The sequence below is a fragment of the Asterias amurensis genome, chromosome 12, assembly GCF_032118995.1.
Source record: "Asterias amurensis chromosome 12, ASM3211899v1".
NCBI classification, from domain to species: domain Eukaryota; kingdom Metazoa; phylum Echinodermata; class Asteroidea; order Forcipulatida; family Asteriidae; genus Asterias; species Asterias amurensis.
Window position 1 is genome coordinate 7,735,277 of NC_092659.1, and position 21,221 is coordinate 7,756,497.

The 21,221-nt window shown below is 39.6% G+C and overlaps 1 protein-coding gene across 1 annotated transcript in view; it reads right to left on the minus strand.

Moving 5' to 3' along the window:
* LOC139944825 (uncharacterized) overlaps nucleotides 1–21,221 on the minus strand; it is an 80,361-nt gene that overhangs the window by 36,431 nt on the left and 22,709 nt on the right. The window contains exons 2-7 of the mRNA XM_071941943.1: nucleotides 12,244–12,352; nucleotides 11,138–11,533; nucleotides 8,544–8,663; nucleotides 6,061–6,462; nucleotides 2,146–2,262; nucleotides 1,674–1,802 (exon numbers count right to left, since the gene is read on the minus strand). Coding sequence (XP_071798044.1) covers nucleotides 1,674–1,802; nucleotides 2,146–2,262; nucleotides 6,061–6,462; nucleotides 8,544–8,663; nucleotides 11,138–11,533; nucleotides 12,244–12,313 — 1,234 coding nt within the window. The 5' untranslated portion in view covers nucleotides 12,314–12,352. The remainder of the gene's footprint in view (nucleotides 1–1,673; nucleotides 1,803–2,145; nucleotides 2,263–6,060; nucleotides 6,463–8,543; nucleotides 8,664–11,137; nucleotides 11,534–12,243; nucleotides 12,353–21,221) is intronic.

Genomic DNA, 21,221 nt, shown 5'->3' on the forward strand with positions numbered 1-21,221 from the left:
TCTGACTTTTTAGACCCCAAAAACATCGATGCGTCTTATCTTACGGTGCGCCTTGTCTGCTGACGATTGATTTTTTTTTTATGATCACTGCGTGAAATAAAAAATACCTTCATGTCCAGTTCAAATCAACGATCTTTGTGTGAAGAATCCTTACTCAATAATGCGGTCGAACAAGGCTATTCAGACACTGGGACCGTATTTTCGTTCGAACAATGCCGCAATCCCCCAGACGGTCCAATTATTCCAACAATGCTGCAACGTGTTTATTCCCCATGACCGTGCTTTCATTCCATTAATGCCGCAATGCATCTAGCTTTCGGTCCAACAGACGTCGGCAGTGTACAAACGTTTTTCTGTGTGGCCGGGTATTCGTTCCGAAAACGATTGATAGTCAATAACTTCATACAAACGTCATTCACCCAACCGCTATTGTGTGGTAAACTTTGAGGGTTTATTTTATTTTATTGCTTCAAAACTTCGGGTAGGAACGGTTGTTAAAATCATGGTTGCCCTTGCATGAAACTTGCCTGTAAAATCAACGATGTCCAAGTTCAGACTCGAAAATCTCTCAAAACGACACAGAAAATTAGCCCAAAACGCAACCGTTCCAAGGTCTGTAAATTTAATCACGCAACACAAAAGCAGATATCACGCCTATAGTCGTTGTTACTGTGAGTGTGACAATAAATACAAGAAACATTGAACGCTAGAGGGCGTTTTGGAACATTGTAATAGCGTGAGGTTAAACGCCCTCTATTGGTAAAAATTACGTGAACCAGCAATAAACGCATTGAGACAAGACTCGACGTGTCTGGGCTAGACTGCGCCCCTGTCTTTATCCGGAAGGTCCCTGCCGCTAGATCCAGTGATTCCCTTTGGATACAATGAACGTGCAGTGATATAGATGCCCAATAGTCACTGCTCTCAAGTCCGCAATGGAATTTGACTGCATACGTTCAGGCTATGTCTGGGCATGCTTGGGATCCGCACAGTCACGTGGGAATTTTGGCGCATTTCCAGGCAGCGCAAATGCGACGGCTTAGCGCAACCCGTCGGCGAACATCGTTCAATACGGTGCCCACATGGTCTCCAACATCTGTTGTGCAATCTCGAGATTGAGCAGCGCAATCCACTGTGTACATGTGCATATTAATGTGCATGCAGCGACATCCCGGTCGGAGGATACATTACTACACCCACACGCTACGTCCGTCTGTCGTTGCAATGTATCTGTATCAGCAAAGATCCTCGTAGTTTGTGGGGACGTCGGATGTGTCCAGGGAGGCATTGTGTTCATGTTGCAAATAAAATTAACTTCAGACAGTGCGTGGACCAGGGTTTCTGCCCGCTGATTGGGCCGAACTTTATGTTATTTACAATATACAGCGTTGGCTGATTTGATAAAGGTCGGTATACGTAGGTTCTCAAAGGCAACAAATTACGTTTTTGTGTCAATGTACCGACACCGGGTGGCGCCAGGTGTTCTTTTGTTTGCGGTTAAACGTGCGCCTTGTGCGGCGGTGCGCCTTGTCTGCTGACGTTTGAAAAATTTTTGGTCATTTTAGCGTCCTGCGCCTTGTCCGCCGAGCGTCTTATCCGCAGGAAAATACGGTACTACCTAGTAGACGAACCCTATAACCCTATGAACTTAACCCGAACCATAAATCACTCACCACAACCAATTTCATCCTGCAGATTGTCGCATTGCTTCATGCCATCACAAATGATGATTGGAGAGGAACACAGCCAAAACTCCTTCACAGTATTTTGCTTACACGCAAACTCCGTGGGTTGGCACATATCTATGGGTTGGGTTCGAACAGGACGATGCAATTAGGAACAACAAAATAAGACTAAAAAAGTACATTTTCGACAGTTTTGCCTAGTACCTAGGATGTATTGCATGCGTCTACAGGCAATCATGGAATTTTGACAAGTGGTAGCTGCTCGGACTTGGCCCCAATGGGAGACTTTGGAACGCTAGGTGGCAGCAGACTTACCAGGTAAATTTCCGTTGTTTACGTAGTTCTGAGCATGCGCATATTACTGAGAACGATGGGTTTTTCCTGGTAGGTCTGCTGCCACCAAGCGTCCCAAAAGTCTCCCAACTACAGTCCGTTATTATGGAATCCGTTATTAACTCACCACTGCACCCTATCTCATCGGAATAGTCATCGCAGTTGGGCAGACCATCACATCTCGTATTGTTCGATATACACTGAATGCCAGTGTCGCATAGAAACTCATCTCCGCTACACGTGACTGTCACAAGAAAATACGCAGTAATACAGGATGAGTCAAACAGAAGTTGTCCGGAATTGGTGATTTTTTACAAAACAAACAAAATGACACTCAAAAGTTCAACAAAACATTTAACATACACCTCTCTCCCTCTTATTAGAAAAAAATGAATGAAAAAAAATTGATCATTCCTCAAAAATTTATACACAAGAAAGTGTTATTTATACACGCTTTGGTGTAAATTCTGATTCTTTTTACGGTACAATAATAACATAATAAAACCATTATTATATAGCGCATATCACCGTGGGTGGTCCCTATGCGCTGTAAAAGGAAACCAACAGTTATCGTACAAAGTAAACAGCTATGTTTTTAACCGGGTTTTGAATTATTATGATGTTTCAGCATTTTTGACAACTTAATTTAACTTAACTGAACTTAAAGTGCATTTATAAAGCGCTTTAACACTATTTTATTTAACAACCTCTGTTAGACTGTTCCATAACTGAACTGCTGCATATTGGAAAGAGCGGGAACCGTACAACTTGGTTTTGATAACTGGGGGAGTCAGAAGGGATTTATTTGAAGATCACAGATTCCTGGTTGTTTTGTACTCCTGAACTAAGCTTTGAAGATAAACAGGGGCAATACCATGGATATACATTGATAACTCAGAACCAGAATTGTAAAATCAATTCTAGCCCGTATTTGGTACACAAAATGCTACAAACTGGGGAGGGGAAAACGGGATATGTGGTATTAATGGCTAGTGGTGGACTTCTAATAAAACCAAATGATTGGATCGGTACCAAACTATAGAACGACCACGGCACACTCATCGAAACGTCGAGCTGTCACCTACATTATTTTCATTTCAGAACCACCCCAACTCACCAAGAGATCATCATATTACATTGTTTTAACGCAGACCTTATTCCACTTTCAAATCCTTCTTTAAATATGGATTTAATGGGAGACTTTGGAACGCTAGGTGGCAGCAGACTTACCAGGTAAGGGGGTGCGTTCGTTTAGCTTCCCTGGGTCGACCCCGATGTGGCGTATTTTATTTTTTTCCAGGACGAACGTGGGCACACAATTACCCCACGTTCGTCCTCGAACCAGAAAAAAAACCCAGACACATCATCACGTGAGCCTTCCCGTGGTGACATCGGTGCACCTCGGGGCAGCCCCAAGTGACCCAATCCACAAGCGGGGCTCTTGGGGCTGCCCGAGGTGCACCGACGTCACGACGAGAAGGCCCACGTGATGATGCTTTTTCAGGTGGAGCGTGGGCAAACATTAAACTGCACACGTTCGTACTGGGAAAAAACAAACTAGGCGACTTTTCCAGGACGAACATGGGGTAATTGATGTGCCCACTATCGTCCTGGAAAAAGATTAAAATACGCCACATCGGGGTCGACCCAGGGAAGCTAAACGAATGCACCCATTAAAAGCGTAACCTGCGCCATCTTGGATTGAAATTAGAAGGTCCAGTGGCATGGCATCCTTGTAGAAATCAACACAGTTGTGTGTGTGGAATGCAACACATTGTACTTTGTGTCTTTTCAGACGTCGGGTTGCAAGTCTACAAAACCCTGACCCAAACTCCCACTTACGAGTCATCTGATTGGAGGAAATTTGGGCGGCGACCGTGTGTCAACCACTGGTCGATGTTGTTACCAGACTTCCTAGAAATCTTTCTGACAGGTGACTCATTGGACAGTGTTTCGCAGATGGCTCTCCGGATTGGTTCACTCAATAATTGCTCCTTAGTTAGTGCTGTACCAACGCTATGTATCGTGGGACGTGACGCTCCATAAATCGCGATGAACCTGCGGACCGCCAACCGGTACGTTTATTTTAAGCTGTTAACTTTCTTCCCTTTTCAGTCGGATAAACTCTGCGGACATTAGCTGTGACTTTTCTGAAAATTCTTCTCAAGCCTTATTAGTCGGATCTCCTCTGCTATTTAGTACCAATGATTATTGTTGAGGAGGATACTATACCAGTCTCTCACGAGCCTTTGGTCGAGTAACTCGGCGCGGCTATTGACGGTGACTATGGATTCGTTCATGGAGGTATACCTATGATTCGTTGAGAAGGGAACCAAAATACCACTGATGCCGAATTTACCAGGTTAGAAAAATGTTTTTGTCTGATTGGTTGGATCTTCCACAAAGAACTCCCAACTGGTCGCCAATGTGACGACACTTGACTATTATCCGCGTGCACGTGAACTATACCAAATGCGCTCAGTACAAGGAAATAAAAGTGTGTAATTATAATAGCAAATATGTGTTATATTTTTTAGTCAACTAGGTAATTACCCTTTAACATTCGGCTTAGCGGGGAAACACTCAGTGCAGTTGAGATAATAAAATTAATACAATGACATAGCCCATTGAATTAATACTATGCTCAAAAGTCGCGGACAATTTATGCGGATAATGCGTTTACTTTGTCTTCATCCAGGATACATTGACATGACCTCATATTTGTATGTCCTCTTTATAATTATACCCTTTGTTATAATGTACTTCATATTTAAATCCTCAATCTTCAATCTTGAGCATTATACAAGACCAAAAAGGTAATACACAATTGAACAACTATCTTGGGACACTCACACCCTTGTAATACTACCATTTTTGTTACACGAATCAACAATTTACAAATCTAAAAGAACGAAATTAGATACAAACACACACCAAAAAGGAAAAAAAAAAAAAATGGGCCTACAACACTACACCCACAACTAAACTTTAACATCGATATCAAGAAACATACATTATAACAATAAGTCGCTCCCTTATGGGGAATTACCAAAACTATACACCAAAACATCAACAAACGAACAAGCCGAAATATATAAGTATACATAAAATGAGTATTAAAGGGCATGGATAAGAGAAACAAATGGCAAAACACTGATATAATTTGTTTTTAAAACAAAGAAAAGTAGAAAAACACAAATAAAGAATCAAAGACAAACAACCCAAATAATAAAAGTATAGAGCTTAAAATCCTCAATCATTTTAAATACAATTCCCAATCCAATCATACACAGTTGTCCTTCCGAATACGCCTCTCTTACAATGCATGAGGTACGTCGTCTATAACCCAAAACGAGGTGGGCGCAACCACTGCAAGTAGTGGCGGACGTGTGCCATAGCTTCAGAATTCTTTGGTTAGAATTATGACGTCATGCATAAATTTTAAGAGAGGCGTGTTTATACGCCTCTCTTGATACTTATACATGACAACATAATTCCTACCCAAAATGAGGCTATGGGCTCACGTTTCCCATCACTTGCAGTGGCTGCGCCCATCGCCTCGTTTTGAGTTGGCATTGTGATGTACCTTATGCATAAATATTAAGAAAGGGGCGTATAACACCCTCAACCACAATACATTTCGAAATAATTATTTGTGTAAAGGATTTTCATCATCTAGCGGGGTGCCGCGCGAAGCGCGGCATCTTTTTAGTTTAAATTACTTGTGTCAAAGATCATACGCCTCTCTTAATATTGCATGAGGTACGTCACAATTCTAACTCAAAACGAGGCGATGGGCGCGCGCAGCCACTGCAAGGGATGGGGGTAATGCACACATAGCCTCATTTTGGGTAAGAATTATGACGTCATGCATAAGTATTAAGAGAGGCGTATAGAGCGGAAGATAGGGAACTCAAGCGCAAACGTGCTATACGATATTTGCTTGTAATACGTGTTCTGAGCATGCGCACATTATAGAGAACAAGGGATTTTAACTGGTAAGTATGCTACCACCAAGTTTTGGAAAGTCTCCTATTCTTACCACTTTCATTTAGTGCCGTTACATGTAGACTAAAGACCGACGACGACGATGACTGACGATCCTCGCGGATGGTGTGCGCAAGCATCACCCAAATAGACTCATTTCTCACTGCCCTGTCTCTGGGAACACTTGGTCCGCCCATATTTCCCTCTGGATAAAAGACGATGTAATCGGGAATGCTGATTCCATTACTGTTTAAAGCATCATCAACGGTAACGTTTGATAAAGAGACTACGAAAACAGACGAGTACACTAAGTCATAGGTATCGAACTGTAGTAGCATCCGGCTTGAGGGTGGTGCTTTGAACTGCCAAACACAAATATGTGACGATGTGACGTCTGGGTTCTGAATGCTGACCTCTTGGTTGATCTCGAGGTCAAAGTTTGTCCGTCCGCAATAATCTGTTGAAGAATGAAACGAGCAGAATTGGGGCAGCTCATTAAAGGCATTGGACACGCGTGGTAATCTCAAAATATATGATTTTTGCATAAAAACGTTTTTTGGGGGGTTTTAGTAACGAGTAACGGAGAGCTTTAAATAGTATAAAACATTATTGTTGGAAAGAAGTGATTTCCCACTAAAATATTTGAATCTGTGAAAGACGTCTGGCCGGGAGCATTTATCAAGCAACTGAAAGCATACACATTGTGCTTTTTCTTTCATTATTTTCTAACAACTGCCCAATTGTCTTTCATTCTTTTCTAACAACTGACCAATAATATTGAGCCCAAGCAAGGGATATCTAAACACCGAGTTAGAATAATGCATGGTCTTGTGTGCCTTTAAAGGCAGGGGACTTTATTGGTAATTACTCAAAATATTATTAGCATAAAACCTTAATTGGTAACGAATTTGATTTCGAGACCTCGGATTTAGAACTTGAGGGCTCGAAATCAAGCATCTGAAAGCATCTCTAACATCTGAAAGCACACAACTTCGTCTGACAAAGGTGTTTTTGATCTTTCATTATTATCTGGCAACTTCGATAACCGATTGAGCTCAAATTTTCACAGGTTTGTTGTTTTATGCATATGTTGAGGTACATCAAGTGAGAAGACCGGTCTTTGACAGTATTACCAATAGTGTTCAGTGTCTTTAACTTCCGTTTAAAAACAAACGAAGCTAATGAACAAAATAAAATTTGGAGTTGGTTTTGTTGGTGGTTGGCATGAATGAATCCACTTTGTTCTTTTGTCTTATTTTAGCACTGCATCTTATGAGTGCTCCTTTCAAATCGAGAGGGATCACAAATAGCATATGTTTTCTTATACAAAAATTAGATTTCTCATGACAAATTACCTGTTTTCTATTTGAAAAAAAAAGACATTAATTAGTTGTTTTCTCTTCATATGTACACACGAAAAATAGTGCTTTGTCCAAGTACTACACGTACTAAACGTACTGTTTATTTATGTTCTTTTTATTGGGACTGTTTTGATTTGTGCGGGTTGTCTTTTTCCTTATTCAACCATAGCGAACACTTGTTGAGGGTAGGCCCACATCAAAAATTAAGCCACCCGGCTTTACAGCGTGTTTTCAGGAGTATTTCTGAAGTGTCTTAAAACCATGCAGGTAAGCAACTGAATGAACTGGCCCAGCTTCAAGCCACTCCCCTTGGACCGCTGTTGTCAAGTCCACAACCATTGCCCCCCCCCCCCCCTCATAGAACCAAACAATAGACACAAACTTAAGCTGGGATTAATCCCCAGAGTCAATCCTTTAACACTCGCCCATTATACCTCACTGGACGTACGGTCAGGCAGATGGCTCAGTTTAACATTAATAATATAGGTTGTCTCGGTCAATTTCGGGAAATGAGCAGCCAATTTAACCACCAGTTAATTTATTCTATATGGCACGAAATTGAATGCTACTGACAAGGGTCATTCGATTTCGTTTTAAGACTAGTCACGTGTACTTTTATGTTATTCGATTTAAAAAAATAGTCATTCAATTTAACAATTCATCAAAGCAGTATTCAAATTTACAGACGCTTCTAAAGGCGTGTGTGTCACGAAAAAGAATGACGATACGCTAAATTGAACGGAGTGCTAAATAGTTTCCCCGGAATTTAACTCGACTCAAAACGAAATCGAACGGCCGAATTCTGAATTTGAAACGCAGTAACAACTGGAAAGTCAAAACACTTTTAATTCAAACGCGTGAAAATGAAATTGACTGCTCACTTGCCGAATTTGACCGATAAAACCTATACTTTATAACTTTTTAAAACAGCTCCAGACCAGACAGAATACCTGCAAGAATATACCAAGGGGTGGGGCGTTTTTGTTTGTTTCTTACCGAGGAAGAAAAGATCTCACGCCTAACAAAAACACAGCTTTGTTGAGTAATATCCTGGCGTTGATTGAGCTCACACAACAATTGTGGGTTGAACATTGCCGAATAAATACATTGTAGGATATACAATGGCACTATAAGACTTCCGTATTGTACTAAGGCAAAACAACAAGTTTATTTTTACCGCAGTTAATTTCGTCGGAGTAATCCATGTCGCAATGAACTTGACCATCACATACTGCGCTGGGGTGAAGGCAAACTTTCAAGCTGTAGTCCTGCTGGCAAATAAAGTCATCTCCACAATCTGTGAAAAAAACAAGTATTACGAATTACGGTCACAATAAACACTGTAAAGTCGTAATGTAGTAATAATAACTTTTGTTTATGCAAGTCGCCCAAAACAAGGCTTGGAGCCTCTAGGTAAAGGGCTACAATGAATAAAACATAGACATACAGAAACTCAGTGGAGCTGAAGGTAGGAATTTACATTCCTCTTGAAAGATGGAAGATCATAGGATGAAGGGAAACATGCACCAGGCAAGGAGTTCCAAACAGATGAAGTACGAGGGAAAAAGCTACAGAAATTCAGCACTTCAGCGGGTTTTTTTTTCTTTTTTTTTTTTTTTCTTTTTTTTTGGGGGGGGGGGGTCTTTTTTATGCATGACAACAGCTCATCGGTATACTTGCATTCATTGAACCATGGAGGAATTGAACATTCAAATTTTCGAGTTCGGCTGTTTTGCCATGGTGCGGCCGAGCGGAGAATGGTGATCGTAACGGCAGAGTTCGGCGGTTAGCAGAGCCATGAAATTGGGCCCTGCTCACGGGACAAACTGTCGGTCGATACAGTGTGAACTAGTCATCGTATTAGAGAAACCCCTACACTTTCTTGACTCAGTTTATACGAGGATAAATTATACATTTGTATAACCCCACACACATAGGCCATTTTTACAACCACGGCTTCAGCTCCAGATTCGGTTAAGGCTTCAGCTTGGCCCCGCGGTTGTTTTGACATTACTGCACGTGCTTTTTGCATACGTGCTCAGGGCTTCAGACGAGACAGCGAAGCCTGAAGCCGAATCTAAACCGAAGTCGTAAATTCGAAAAGGGCAATAGATCCATGTCGCTTTATGTGGGCTTCGCTTCCCATCACGTATCATATTTTATGGGTGCGTTTTCGCGGTCGTAACCAATACATGTTTCGGTTGACCTTGCAATTGGTTAACCACTGGCAATTGACCGTCACAGTTATTGGTTACGACCGCAAAACGTACCTTTGCCATTGGAATGTGTATAAAGCTGTTAAACGGGAATCAGTCATAAATAATTCGTAAAATGTGCTGGTAAGCTTAGTAAAATAATGAGAGTTTTCTTTTAAATACTTTTTTTATGATGTTAACTATTTTGAAAGGATTAATTCAAATGATTCGTCATGTTTGACAGAGTCAGACGATAGGGAGGTTAGCTGCACGTTAAGCCTGTTTCATACTTTCTGCTAATGCGAATGCGATAATTATTTTGAGTAATTACCAATAGTGTCCACTGCCTTTAAAGCCCGGTTCAAACTTCCAATGAATACGAATGCGATACGAGTTTTGACGTCACAACTTTCGAACAATAATTGAACTGTGGGCAACTCCTGCAAATCATTCGTTGCGAAAACAATCATGTGACGTCAAAATCATCTTTACATTATGTATTCGCGGGAAGTATGAACCTGTATACGACAAGTGTGCCGATTTTTGCTGATGGGCAAAGTTCTCCCTTTTCTGCGTCGAGAAAAATGTTTCTTGTTCTATTTATACCATTGCAACTGAGATGACTTCAGTAAAACGCAAAATCAGCGACACCGCAAGAAGAGCGGTGGATTTGTGGTTTGCGATCTCATCGTCAGTGTTAAGCCCAGTTCATACTTCCTGCGAATGCGAATGCGATACGAATGTTGACGTCACAAATTCGCAACGAATAATTCGCAGCAGTTCAGCTCTGCTCAACTCACTTGCGAATATCAGTGCGAAAGGAGGGTTGTGACGTCAAATTCACGTCAAATTCGTTTCGCATTCGCATTCGCAGGAAGTACGAACCGGGCTTCACAGTGTTAATCTGTAACGGGGACACTATGTAATAACTCAAAATAATTATTAGCATAAAACCTTACTTGGTAACGAGTAATGGGGAGCTGTTGATAGTATAAAACATTGTGAGAAACGGCTCACTCGAAGTAACGTAGTTTTCAAGGAAAAAAAAGAAGTAATTTCCATGAACTTGATTTCGAGACCTCAGATTTACAATCTGAGGTCTCGAAATCAAGCATCTGAAAGCCCACACATTCGTCAGACATAGGTGTTTTTTCTTTCATAGTTATCTCGCAACTTACACGACCAATTGAGTTAAAATTTTCTCAGGTTTGTCATGTTATGCATTTGTTGAGATATACTTGTCACACGAAGTTGTGTGCTTTCAGATGCTTGACTTCGAGACCTCAAAATTCTAAAACTGAGGTATCGCAATCAAATTTACGGAAAATTACTTCTTTCTCGAAAACTACGTCACTTCAGAGGGAGCCGTTTCTCAAAATGTTTTATACCATCCCCATTACACGTTGCCAAGTAAGGTTTTATTCTAAGAATTATTTTAAGTAATTACTAATAGTGTTCACTGCCTTAAAGTGCCCCTTTGAAGTTTGCCCCGTCAGGCCTGGTGTAATGCTTTTTTGTTTTGTTTCAGAAAGATGCAACAATTTAAATTGCAACGTTACGGATACATTTGACATACCTGCCTCGCTGGTCAACGACACTCGAGCTCGAAAACTGTAACTGCCATTTAAATGACTCTCCCCAACTCTCCTATTGAGCGCCAAACGCAATCTGGGCATCGTGTTTTCTGCTCCAAGAATAAAACGTTTGTATGTGTTCTCCTGCACGACCAACATAGGCCACTCGTAACCAATTGGAAAAAACTCAACCACTAGCTCCAGATCTGGATGGTCGCTTCGAAGTTCAAGAATGTCTATGGACGTCAGGAAACCAATATCATTGATGATGAAAGTCAGATCAAATGTTGCTGATGTGCAGTTGGCAGGTGGCTGGTTTATTTCATCTGAGGATACCACGACGGCTTGGGTTCTATCGATGCTGACGTCTCGTGAGACGATATTCGGACACAGTTGGGCTGTCATAAAGTGGTTAAAAGAATTGAAACACAAACTGCTTTGTCAAAACTCAGTGGGCCCCGTTAACGAGCAGGGCAACTTTTCCTATAAACTAGGCACAAAAAAACTGGCTAAACACACACAAAAATGCTTAGCAGAATGAAATAAGAATGACATAAGATTTTGATCAAACAAAATAATTTCAGTTTTTTATTTACCTTTTCAGTATTGTTTAAATTTCCCTTGAAGACACTGTACGCGTTTGGTAATTGTCAAAGACCAGTATTCTCACTTGGTTCATCCCATCATAAACATAAAATAACAAGCCTGTGAAAATTTGGGCTCAATCGGTCATCGATTGTTGCGAGAAAATGATGAAAGAAAAAACACCCTTGTAATTCGAATTTGTGTGCTTTCAGATAGGAATACAAGACTTCTAGCCAGAAGTCTTTCATTATTTTAGTGAGAAATTACCTCTTTCTCAAAAACTACGTTACTTCAGAGGGAGTCGTTTCCTACAACGTTTTATACTTTTAACAGCTCTCCAATGCTCGTTACCAAGTCAGTTTTTAAGTTAATATTTGTTTTGAGTAATTACCAAACGTGTACCTTCCCTTTAAGGAGCTCAAGAAACAGGCAACGCCCAACGTAATTTATTAAACATGGCGTTTCTGCAAACCCTTACTTCGTTTTATCGTTAATACCATGCAAGGTTTCGAATATCACTTACCGGAGATCATGCATCCGCACCAGATGAATGCAAAAACCACCAGAAGGAGACGAAACTCAACGCCTTCCATGTTACTTACTTGGTGCACATGTACGTCATCAACTCTGATCTGTAAATTAAAGCAGTGTGTAGATGTATTATCAGACAAAATCGGATTTATTCTAATAAAATTCTCAACTAACAAATATTGTCACCCTTGGTTCCCTGATAACAAGAATCAAGTAATCAATATCACGCAAGACTTGTTAACAAGTCGTTAAGTGTCTGTCGTGGTGATAGCGTTCTGACATTCTCCGCGATTCCCGCGACGCTGGCGATATTCTGACTGCCGTCGCAGAACCATCCGTCGGCAAAAACGAAAAACTTTTCCAAATGCTCTGCCAATGTTTTCCAGACCGAATTCCGACTTTCAACCAATGTCTCCACGACTAAACTGATAACAAAATGATCCTACGTTGGCAGGATGCTGACTCATGCAATATTGGCACAACCTTGGGCCAACGTGTAATCAGTATACTGCAATTACATTCCTAATATGTAATTATTACGCTTTATTGATTACTTAAATCTACTTTTAATTACCATGCTACTACATACACAAACACATACAAACATAGCCTACAATCTAATGCACTAACTATGTACTGTATATTACGAGGTTGATAATAGTTTTACTTTATACTGAATTTGTACCCATGGTTGTGATATTGTTATCAATTATTATATGTTATGACTATATTATTGCAATCCAAATTAAGTATACTTTATTTTGCACGTAAATTAGCAATCCACAGCGTTCTTCGATAATTTATTACTAACAAATCCCAACAACACATATTATTACATTGTCAGATTTCATAAATGTTTTCTCAATATTAGCCCATATTTGGAAAAGCTTTGACGCGCCCTACATGCTTAAAATTTGTACGCTATAATCAGCGTTGGTCCGATGCCTGTGTGGCAGGAGATTCTGTCCCCCAAATGGAAAAACTGTAAACAAACTCTTCCGATAGCGCCCTCTTTTGAAACATCCTCCTCTAGCCCACGTTAATTGTCCATATGAGGAACAGAATCTCAGACGGACCAATTTCCATGCAACACCGACCCAACGTCGGCATAACGTGCGGACACTGTGTCAAGACGAACGTCGGCAAGACGTCCACACACCCCGACCATTACCGAGACGAAACTTGCAAACACAACCCGAAAAGAGTACACCATTGGTAATTACTCAAAATTATTGTTATCATGCAACCTTACATGGTATAACGAACAATGGCGAGCTGTTGATAGTGTAACTTATTGTGAGAAATGGCTCCCTCTGAAGCAAGGTAGTCTTTGAGGAAGAGGTAATTCTTCATTCAAACAATAATAAACTTTAGCTGGAGCCTTTTCTTATGCATCTGATAGTACAAATACAACAGGAGTGTTTTTATTAATTTTGGTTTTTACCCATATACACCGATGTGTTAGCACTGTGTACTCAGTACTTTCCCGAGTCCTGTGAACAAAATATCACATGCGTGTTTACTCGGGTGGGATTAGAACCCACGTCCCCTTCAATTCTACACCAACTACCGAGTGTTTTTCTTTCATCATTTTCTTGCGACTTCGATGACCGATTGAGCCCAATATTCACAGGTTTTATGCAGGTGTGACAAAAACCAAGGGTGTCTAGTGCCTTTAATAAGAATTACCGTCGGTGTGACATACCTTCATGGCTTTTTTCCCGGTATGTTTAACATCATTTATAGTACTACAACAGTAGGTCAGCAATACGTGCAGATCACAATATTTGTAACAAACTAATTATAACTACCCACAGCATATACTTTGGAGTTAATGTTACTGCCGTCGATTTCGCCAAACTCTTCCTAACTTGTCCCTTCCTCCTATTGCTGCGGTGTTTTGTTGTGGGTGCAGTTTTTGTTTTCAATAGTCTGGTTTTGCTTGTGATTTAATTTTTTCTTCTGTGTGATTTTGAAATGTTTCAGTGCAATCACTTTTTTATATTGTATAATTATATTTTTATCGTTCGTAGGGTCTGGTTTTACACAATTTGGATGAGTTTTTATACTTTTGTTTAACCATGACAGCCCATGTACAACTTGTAACTATTGTGTATGTCAAAAGATTCAAAAATAAAAAATAAAAAATAAATAAAATAATTAATAATAAATAATATTGGGACTTGGGATGAATCACAGCCTTGCACTGTATTATTAAGATTAATCCTAAGTTAGGACTAGTTACTCGTCGTAACTCGAGACAGTATTAATCCTAGCGTTTCGTGAAATCAGCTGCTGGTCATTAAAGACATAGGACACTACATGTATTGGTAATATTGTTAAAGACAAGTCTCCTCACTTGGTGTATCTCAACTTATGCATAAAATAACAAACCTGTAAAAATTTAGGTTCAACTGGCCATCGACGTTGCGAGATAATTATAAAAGAAAAAACACCCACGCACACGAAGTTGTGTGCATTCAGATGCTTGAATTCGTTACCTCAAATTCTAAATCTGAGGTCTCGAAATCAAATTCGAGAAAAATTACTTCTTTCACGAAAACTACGTCATTTCAAAGGGAGCCGAATCAACCTCTCCCCATTACTCGTTACCAAGTAAGGTTTTACGCTAATAATTTTTTTCGACTAATTACCAATAGTGTCCACTGCTTTTAAGATTCGTTACGCAACTTAAAGGTCATTACAGCAATAACTGCTCGTAAAGTCTGTTTTGGTTTTAATATCGAAGCAGGACGAGACAGTGAAGGGGTGCCTGTATGTTCACACTGATGACGTCATAGCCAGCACAATGGTTAACTGACCATTGGCAACTCGTTGAACATGTCCATTTGTTTTGTATGGTTCACTTGATATGAATATTTCCATGTACGAATTGTTATAACAATAAAACAAACAAATGGGGAAAATTTCCCTGATCTTCTTAGCGAACACGTCATGAATAATGACGAACCACAGACCAGCAACCGATTTCTCTTTCTGCAAAACAACTTCAAAGGGTGCCGGTGTCGCATGCAATTATGTCCTCTATGCAATACTATCCGGACGGTTATGTTCTCTATACAATACCTATCGCGGACGGTTTTGCATATGCAATCGTGTCCGCCCGGACGCTGCTGCATAATGCAATTGTGTGCGCCCGGACACATTTGCATATGCAGTTGTGTCCGCCCCGTGCAAAACCGTCCTTGCAGTAAATTAAACGTCCGTGGTAGACGGAACACGTTCGCCATTCTGTTTTCCAAGCTAAGGGTGCATGTCATCAATGACATGGGAAATGTTCTGCTGTTGGGTATTCGCTGCAATCATAAAATAAGTGAATATTCATGCTGCATATAAGTACGTATGTTCAGTGCATGCACGCTCGCTTACATGCGCGCATACATATACAGTCATGTATATGTCCACCGGACGGTTTTTTGCATAGCCCCGGACATGATTGCATATGCAAAAGTGTTCGAAGCGGACAGTATTGCATGACGGACACAATTGCATCTGACACCGGTTCTAACAAAAGTTTATAGTATCAACAGCTTGGTTTGATGACAATACTAACAACCGTCCATTACAAAGGTACAACAAATAATATGTGTGGTTTGAAATATAAAACTTAGCATTATTCTGGTCATTATTATAGTAACAAATTTTAAAAATGGGGGCCACCGGGAAGCAGTGACATCATGGGGGACACCCCCTTCCCCTCAGTTACTATACTGAGCTCTCTATTGCTCATTATATCAACTATTTTGAGTGATTGCCGTTAAAGGCAGTGGACACTATTGGTAATTACTCACAATAATTATAAACACAAAACCTTACTTGGTAACGAGTAATTGGTAGCTGTTGATGGTATAAAACAGTGGTGTGAAACGGCTCCCTCTGAAGTAACGTTTAGATTTTGTGATCTCGAAGTCAAGCATCTGAAAGCACACAACTTCGTGTGACAAGGGTCGGTCTTTTTCTTTCATTATTATCTCGCAACTTCGACGCCCAATTGAGCTCCAACTTTCACAGGTTTGTTATTGTATGCATATGTTTAGATACAACAGGTAAGAAGACTGGTCTTTGACAATTACCAATAGTGTTCAGTGTCTTTAAAGGAACACGTTGCCTTAAATCGGCCGAGTTGGTCTTGGAAAAGCGTTTGTGACCGTTTGCATACGGTTAGAAAGATGTTTTAAAAGTAGAATACAATGATCCGCACACATTTGCCTCGAAATTAACACGATCGGCCTTTTATGGGAGTAAATATTTGACTCCCATAATTGGCCGACCGTGTTAGTTCGCACAGTAAAAGGAAAACCACGCAATTGTGAGGCAAATTTGTGTGGATCTTTCTATCCATATGCATCTTATAACAAACGGTTACAAACGCTTTTTATAGACCAACTCGTTCGATCCAAGGCAACGTGTTCCCTTAAACAATCACTTAAAAATAGGGTACAAACAAAAAGACTACGACAAAAATATCCGCGCCTCCCAAAAAAAGGAAATAAAAACGCAATGGGAAAATGAGTTATTGTAATACTCAACGCGATTTAACAATTGCACGTCAGCATCACTCACTCTCCCCGGACTAATTGAATGCTTTTAAAGTGCCCGCGTCTGTTTATATAACAGCATAACTATCACGCACTTAGTGTTTCATGTCAATGTGACATTGTCAATCAAAATGTTTTAAAGACACTGGACACTATTGGTAATTGTCAAAGACGAGTCTTCACAGTTGGTGTATCTCAACATATGCATAAAATAACAAACCTGTGAAAACTTGAGCTGATTCGGTCGTCGAAGTTGCGAGATATTAATCAAAGAAAAAATCACCCTTGTCGCACCATGGTCACACGAAGTTGGGTGCTTTCAGATGCCTGATTTCGGGACCTCCAATTCCAAAAATGAGGCCTCGAAATCAAATTCGTGGAATATTACCTCTTAATAAAAAAACTACGTCACTTCAGAGGTAGCTGTTTCTCACAATGTTTTTTTTTACTATCAACCTCTCCCCATTACTCGTAATCAAGAAAAGTGTTACGATAATAATAATTGCGAGTAAATACTAATAGTGTCCACTGCCCTTAATAATATTAATACTGAGTTTTTATATAGTGCTTCATCTTAACTGATGGGAGAATCAAAGCGCTCATTATATGAGGAGCTATACGTTTTGGGAGTATGAGACCTGCAGCCGATATCACGAAACGCTAGGATTAATAATAATAATTTGAATAATTTTAATATTACTTATAAACATCATTTAATATATGGCGCACTATTGCTAACAATATAAACAAAAAAAAACTGAAAACTAACCGATTAAAATATGTGGAACAAAAATATGTAAAATGTAAAATATCCGAAGTAAAAAAAATCTACATTTTGTAGATAAAAATCCTATCTCCAGTTAGGAGGAGTAATTCGTCCTAACTGTGGATGAGTTCAGTGAGTCCTACGTCTAAGGATACGGAACTTAACTCGTCCTAAGTCCTAAGATTAATCCTAAGTTAGGACGAGTTTGGTGAAATAGACAACAGATCCTGTTTATGAATTTTCATTGTCCATAAATAATGTTGACAGCCTTTCCACGACGGCCCTCGATTAACTGATTAATGTAGTGGCTTCTTCTTTAGCGCACATATCCGTCACCCAAATGACGCCCAGTGGCGCTATAACATACAGTATTTCCTGCAAGGTATGTGGGACTACGTTTAAATTATGAGGTCTTACCCTTAGCATTAAGGATCACCGGGTGAACCCCTTCTCTTTTCGATAAGAGCACTGGGTCGTTTTACGTGCGTTACACAACACACTGGACCGACAGCTTTACGTACCATCCGAAGGACGGAACATCAGAGGCAGGTTCTCGTATTCAATTTCTGGGGCACATAAACTAATATCCTTTTACATTACTTTGAAGTCAAATGTTTCTCAAACTGCGTTATACTATCGAAAGCTGTTTTAGGCTTTTCAAACCAAAAGTTTGTATAACCATGCCATTTATTTTAATAATCATTACAAAACGTATACATTGTAACGCATAAACAAATACTAAACAAAATGGAAAGAATTCACAAACAGAGTAAACACAGTCGTCCAATAAATTATATCAAATGGAAATACAAAACAAATAATTTATCGATTTCAGATAAAGAAAGTAAACACTCATTGTGATGGAATATCTGCCGTTAGTTTTTTTATTATTTTAATAATAAATTTCCGTGTCTTTGTATATTTTCCATTCGATGGAAATAAACTGAACTTATACAACGTCTCTATCAGTGTATTCCTATAGAGGAAACTAAAAGGTATAAGTAATAATGTGTATCGGTTGAACCACTACAATTTTAGAATGTGCAATGTATACACGTTTATGATCTGGTTTACCCTTTTTATGAGCAAGGTCTGGAAAGGCACATTGTTTTTGATGAAATTTGTTTGACTTTTGCCTTCCCATGGACGGCCACTGCTTTTTATAATTGTATTGTCCGGAGAATTATAATAAAAATAAAAATTTGAAGGCAGTGGACACTATTGGTAATTGTCAAAGACTAGCCTTCGTAGTTACTGTATCTCAACATGAGCATAAAATAACAAACCTGTGAAAATTTGAGCGAGCTCAATCGGTCATCGAACTTGCGAGATAATAATGAAAGAAAAAAACACCCTTATCACATGAAGTTGTGTGCGATTAAATGGTTGATTTAAAGACCTCAAGTTCTAAATCTGAGGTCTCGAAATAAAATTCATGGAAAATTACGTCTTTTTCTAAAAGTATGGCACTTCAGAGGGAGCCATTTCTCACAATGTTTTATACTATCAACCTCTCCCCATTTCTCGTCACCAAGAAAGGTTTTATGCCAATAATTATTTTGAGTAATTACCAATAGTGTCCACTGCCTTTAAATAAGCCTGCAGTACTCTGTTCGCTATTACAATATACACTCTGTTTGTGCTGTGTTTTTGACAGTATGGCAAAAAAAACGTGAAATGATTTAAATCCGAGAGGATACTTGTATAAAGATGGTATCGATTAGTATTATTAATCAATGCGTCTGAGGTGCCCCCATTGATGAGAAATCGGCAAAAATATATTTACAAACTTTCATAGTCCACACAACTGCCTATAGCTGCCTCTGGCTATACCGAGCAATCTCGTTTGGTAAGACACTGCTCTAGAACAGCAAGGGTCGTGGGTTCGAGTCCCACCCGAGTAAAGCCCGGTTCATACTTCCTGCGAATGCGAATGCGAAGCGAATTTGACGTGAATTTGACGTCACACCCTCCTTTTGCAGCGATTATTCTCAAGGGAGTAGAGCAGAGGGCAACTGCTGCGAATTGTTCGTTGCGAATTTGTGACGTCAAGATTCGCTTTGCATTCGCATTCGCAGGAAGTATGAACGTATGAAGTTATTTTTTTTCACAGGACTCGGGAAAGTACTGAGTAGGCCTATTTCAGTGCTAACACACATCGGTGTATGGGTAGAAAAAAATATATTCTCCAAAGAAAGTTTGCACGCCCATTTTTGGAAACTTCTGTGGTGCGTTTTTGAATGCTGCCATAAATACGAATTTGATATACCCCCCTGTCAACTCACTTAAATTTTGATGAAAATACCGTAACCGCTCTCCTTTTAACAAATCATAGGCATCATATTCATCTTAAAAATCCACTTATGTTTAGTATTGTATCTTCCCAACAAGATATGCCCATACATCAGCATTTACGTTGACTTGACCCTAACGACGAGTATACTAAATGCAAGAGAGTTATCCCCAGTTAGTTCATTAAAATTGAAGCGCGCAGTGTCAATGAAAAATGTTATAAATCCTGCATAATCCTTTATTACATCTTCCTACATAAGCATCCCTTTATATTTTCTCAGCATTATAACCAAAATACGAGTATACCTTTAAAACAGTGTTACAACAGAGATTTCCCGAGAGAGTAAAATTCATTAAATTCGTTCGCAGTGTCAAATATAAAGTGTTATAAATCCGTTAAAATAGACAATATGTGTCATTTTATGGCTCCAGGGCTCGATTTCACAAAGCACTAGCATTCATCTTAAGATTAGACTTGATTCAAGTCCCGTTCTCGTTCGAGAGGTCCTTAAACATACCTGCCGTCAAAATGTAACTATTGTCGTCACTACTTTGGGGCTTTTTCATGCTCACGTATGACGTATTCACGTACGTACCTAACGTAAAAAATGGTAGCTTCACGTATGCCAACACAATTTTGTTGGCGTTCACTTTAACGTATTGCTCGTTGAATAAGGAGGTTTAGCTGCACGTAAGTTAATGGCTAACCAAAAGAACTCCTTTCCATTAGCTGTTTGTTGTGTGTAATGAATAAGCCAACAACGCAGTGTGTAATCAGAAGGGAGAGTATTGAGGAGCAGTAGTGTTCAAATTTGGTGGTTTTTAGTGTATTTTAGTAAAATGCGCCCTTTTACTGGAGATAGCTACCGTTCCAGCAGTCGGTTGTCCGGTAAACTACCCTCTTTGACAGTTATGTGTTGCCTAATAGGTTTTTCAAAGGTCACAGGAAATAGACATACCACTGACATGAGGCCCTCCCTTCGAACAAAAAAAAAAACATGTTTAGCGTTCTGCCTTTTGTTAAAGCAATGATTTATTTTTTTTATTATTTTTTTTTTTCAAAATGGCCGGCCGACATATTTTTTTTAAGACAACTGGCTGGGAGATTTTTTTTAAAAGTATTTGTTTCACCCAGGATCGTTAAAATGTATCCCTTTTTTAATACAAAATTCAAATATCGGATTCAGGCATTGCATGGTGAGGTATCAATATATATATTTGGTTTGCGGTAACGCTATGATTGTTAGCATCTACTTGCCAGGTAGATTTTGTTCTTAGAACTGTCTTGCTTTATTTTACTACCGCGGAGTAGATTAGGGAGACTTCTAAGTTCTGAAAAGAACTATCCTGCTT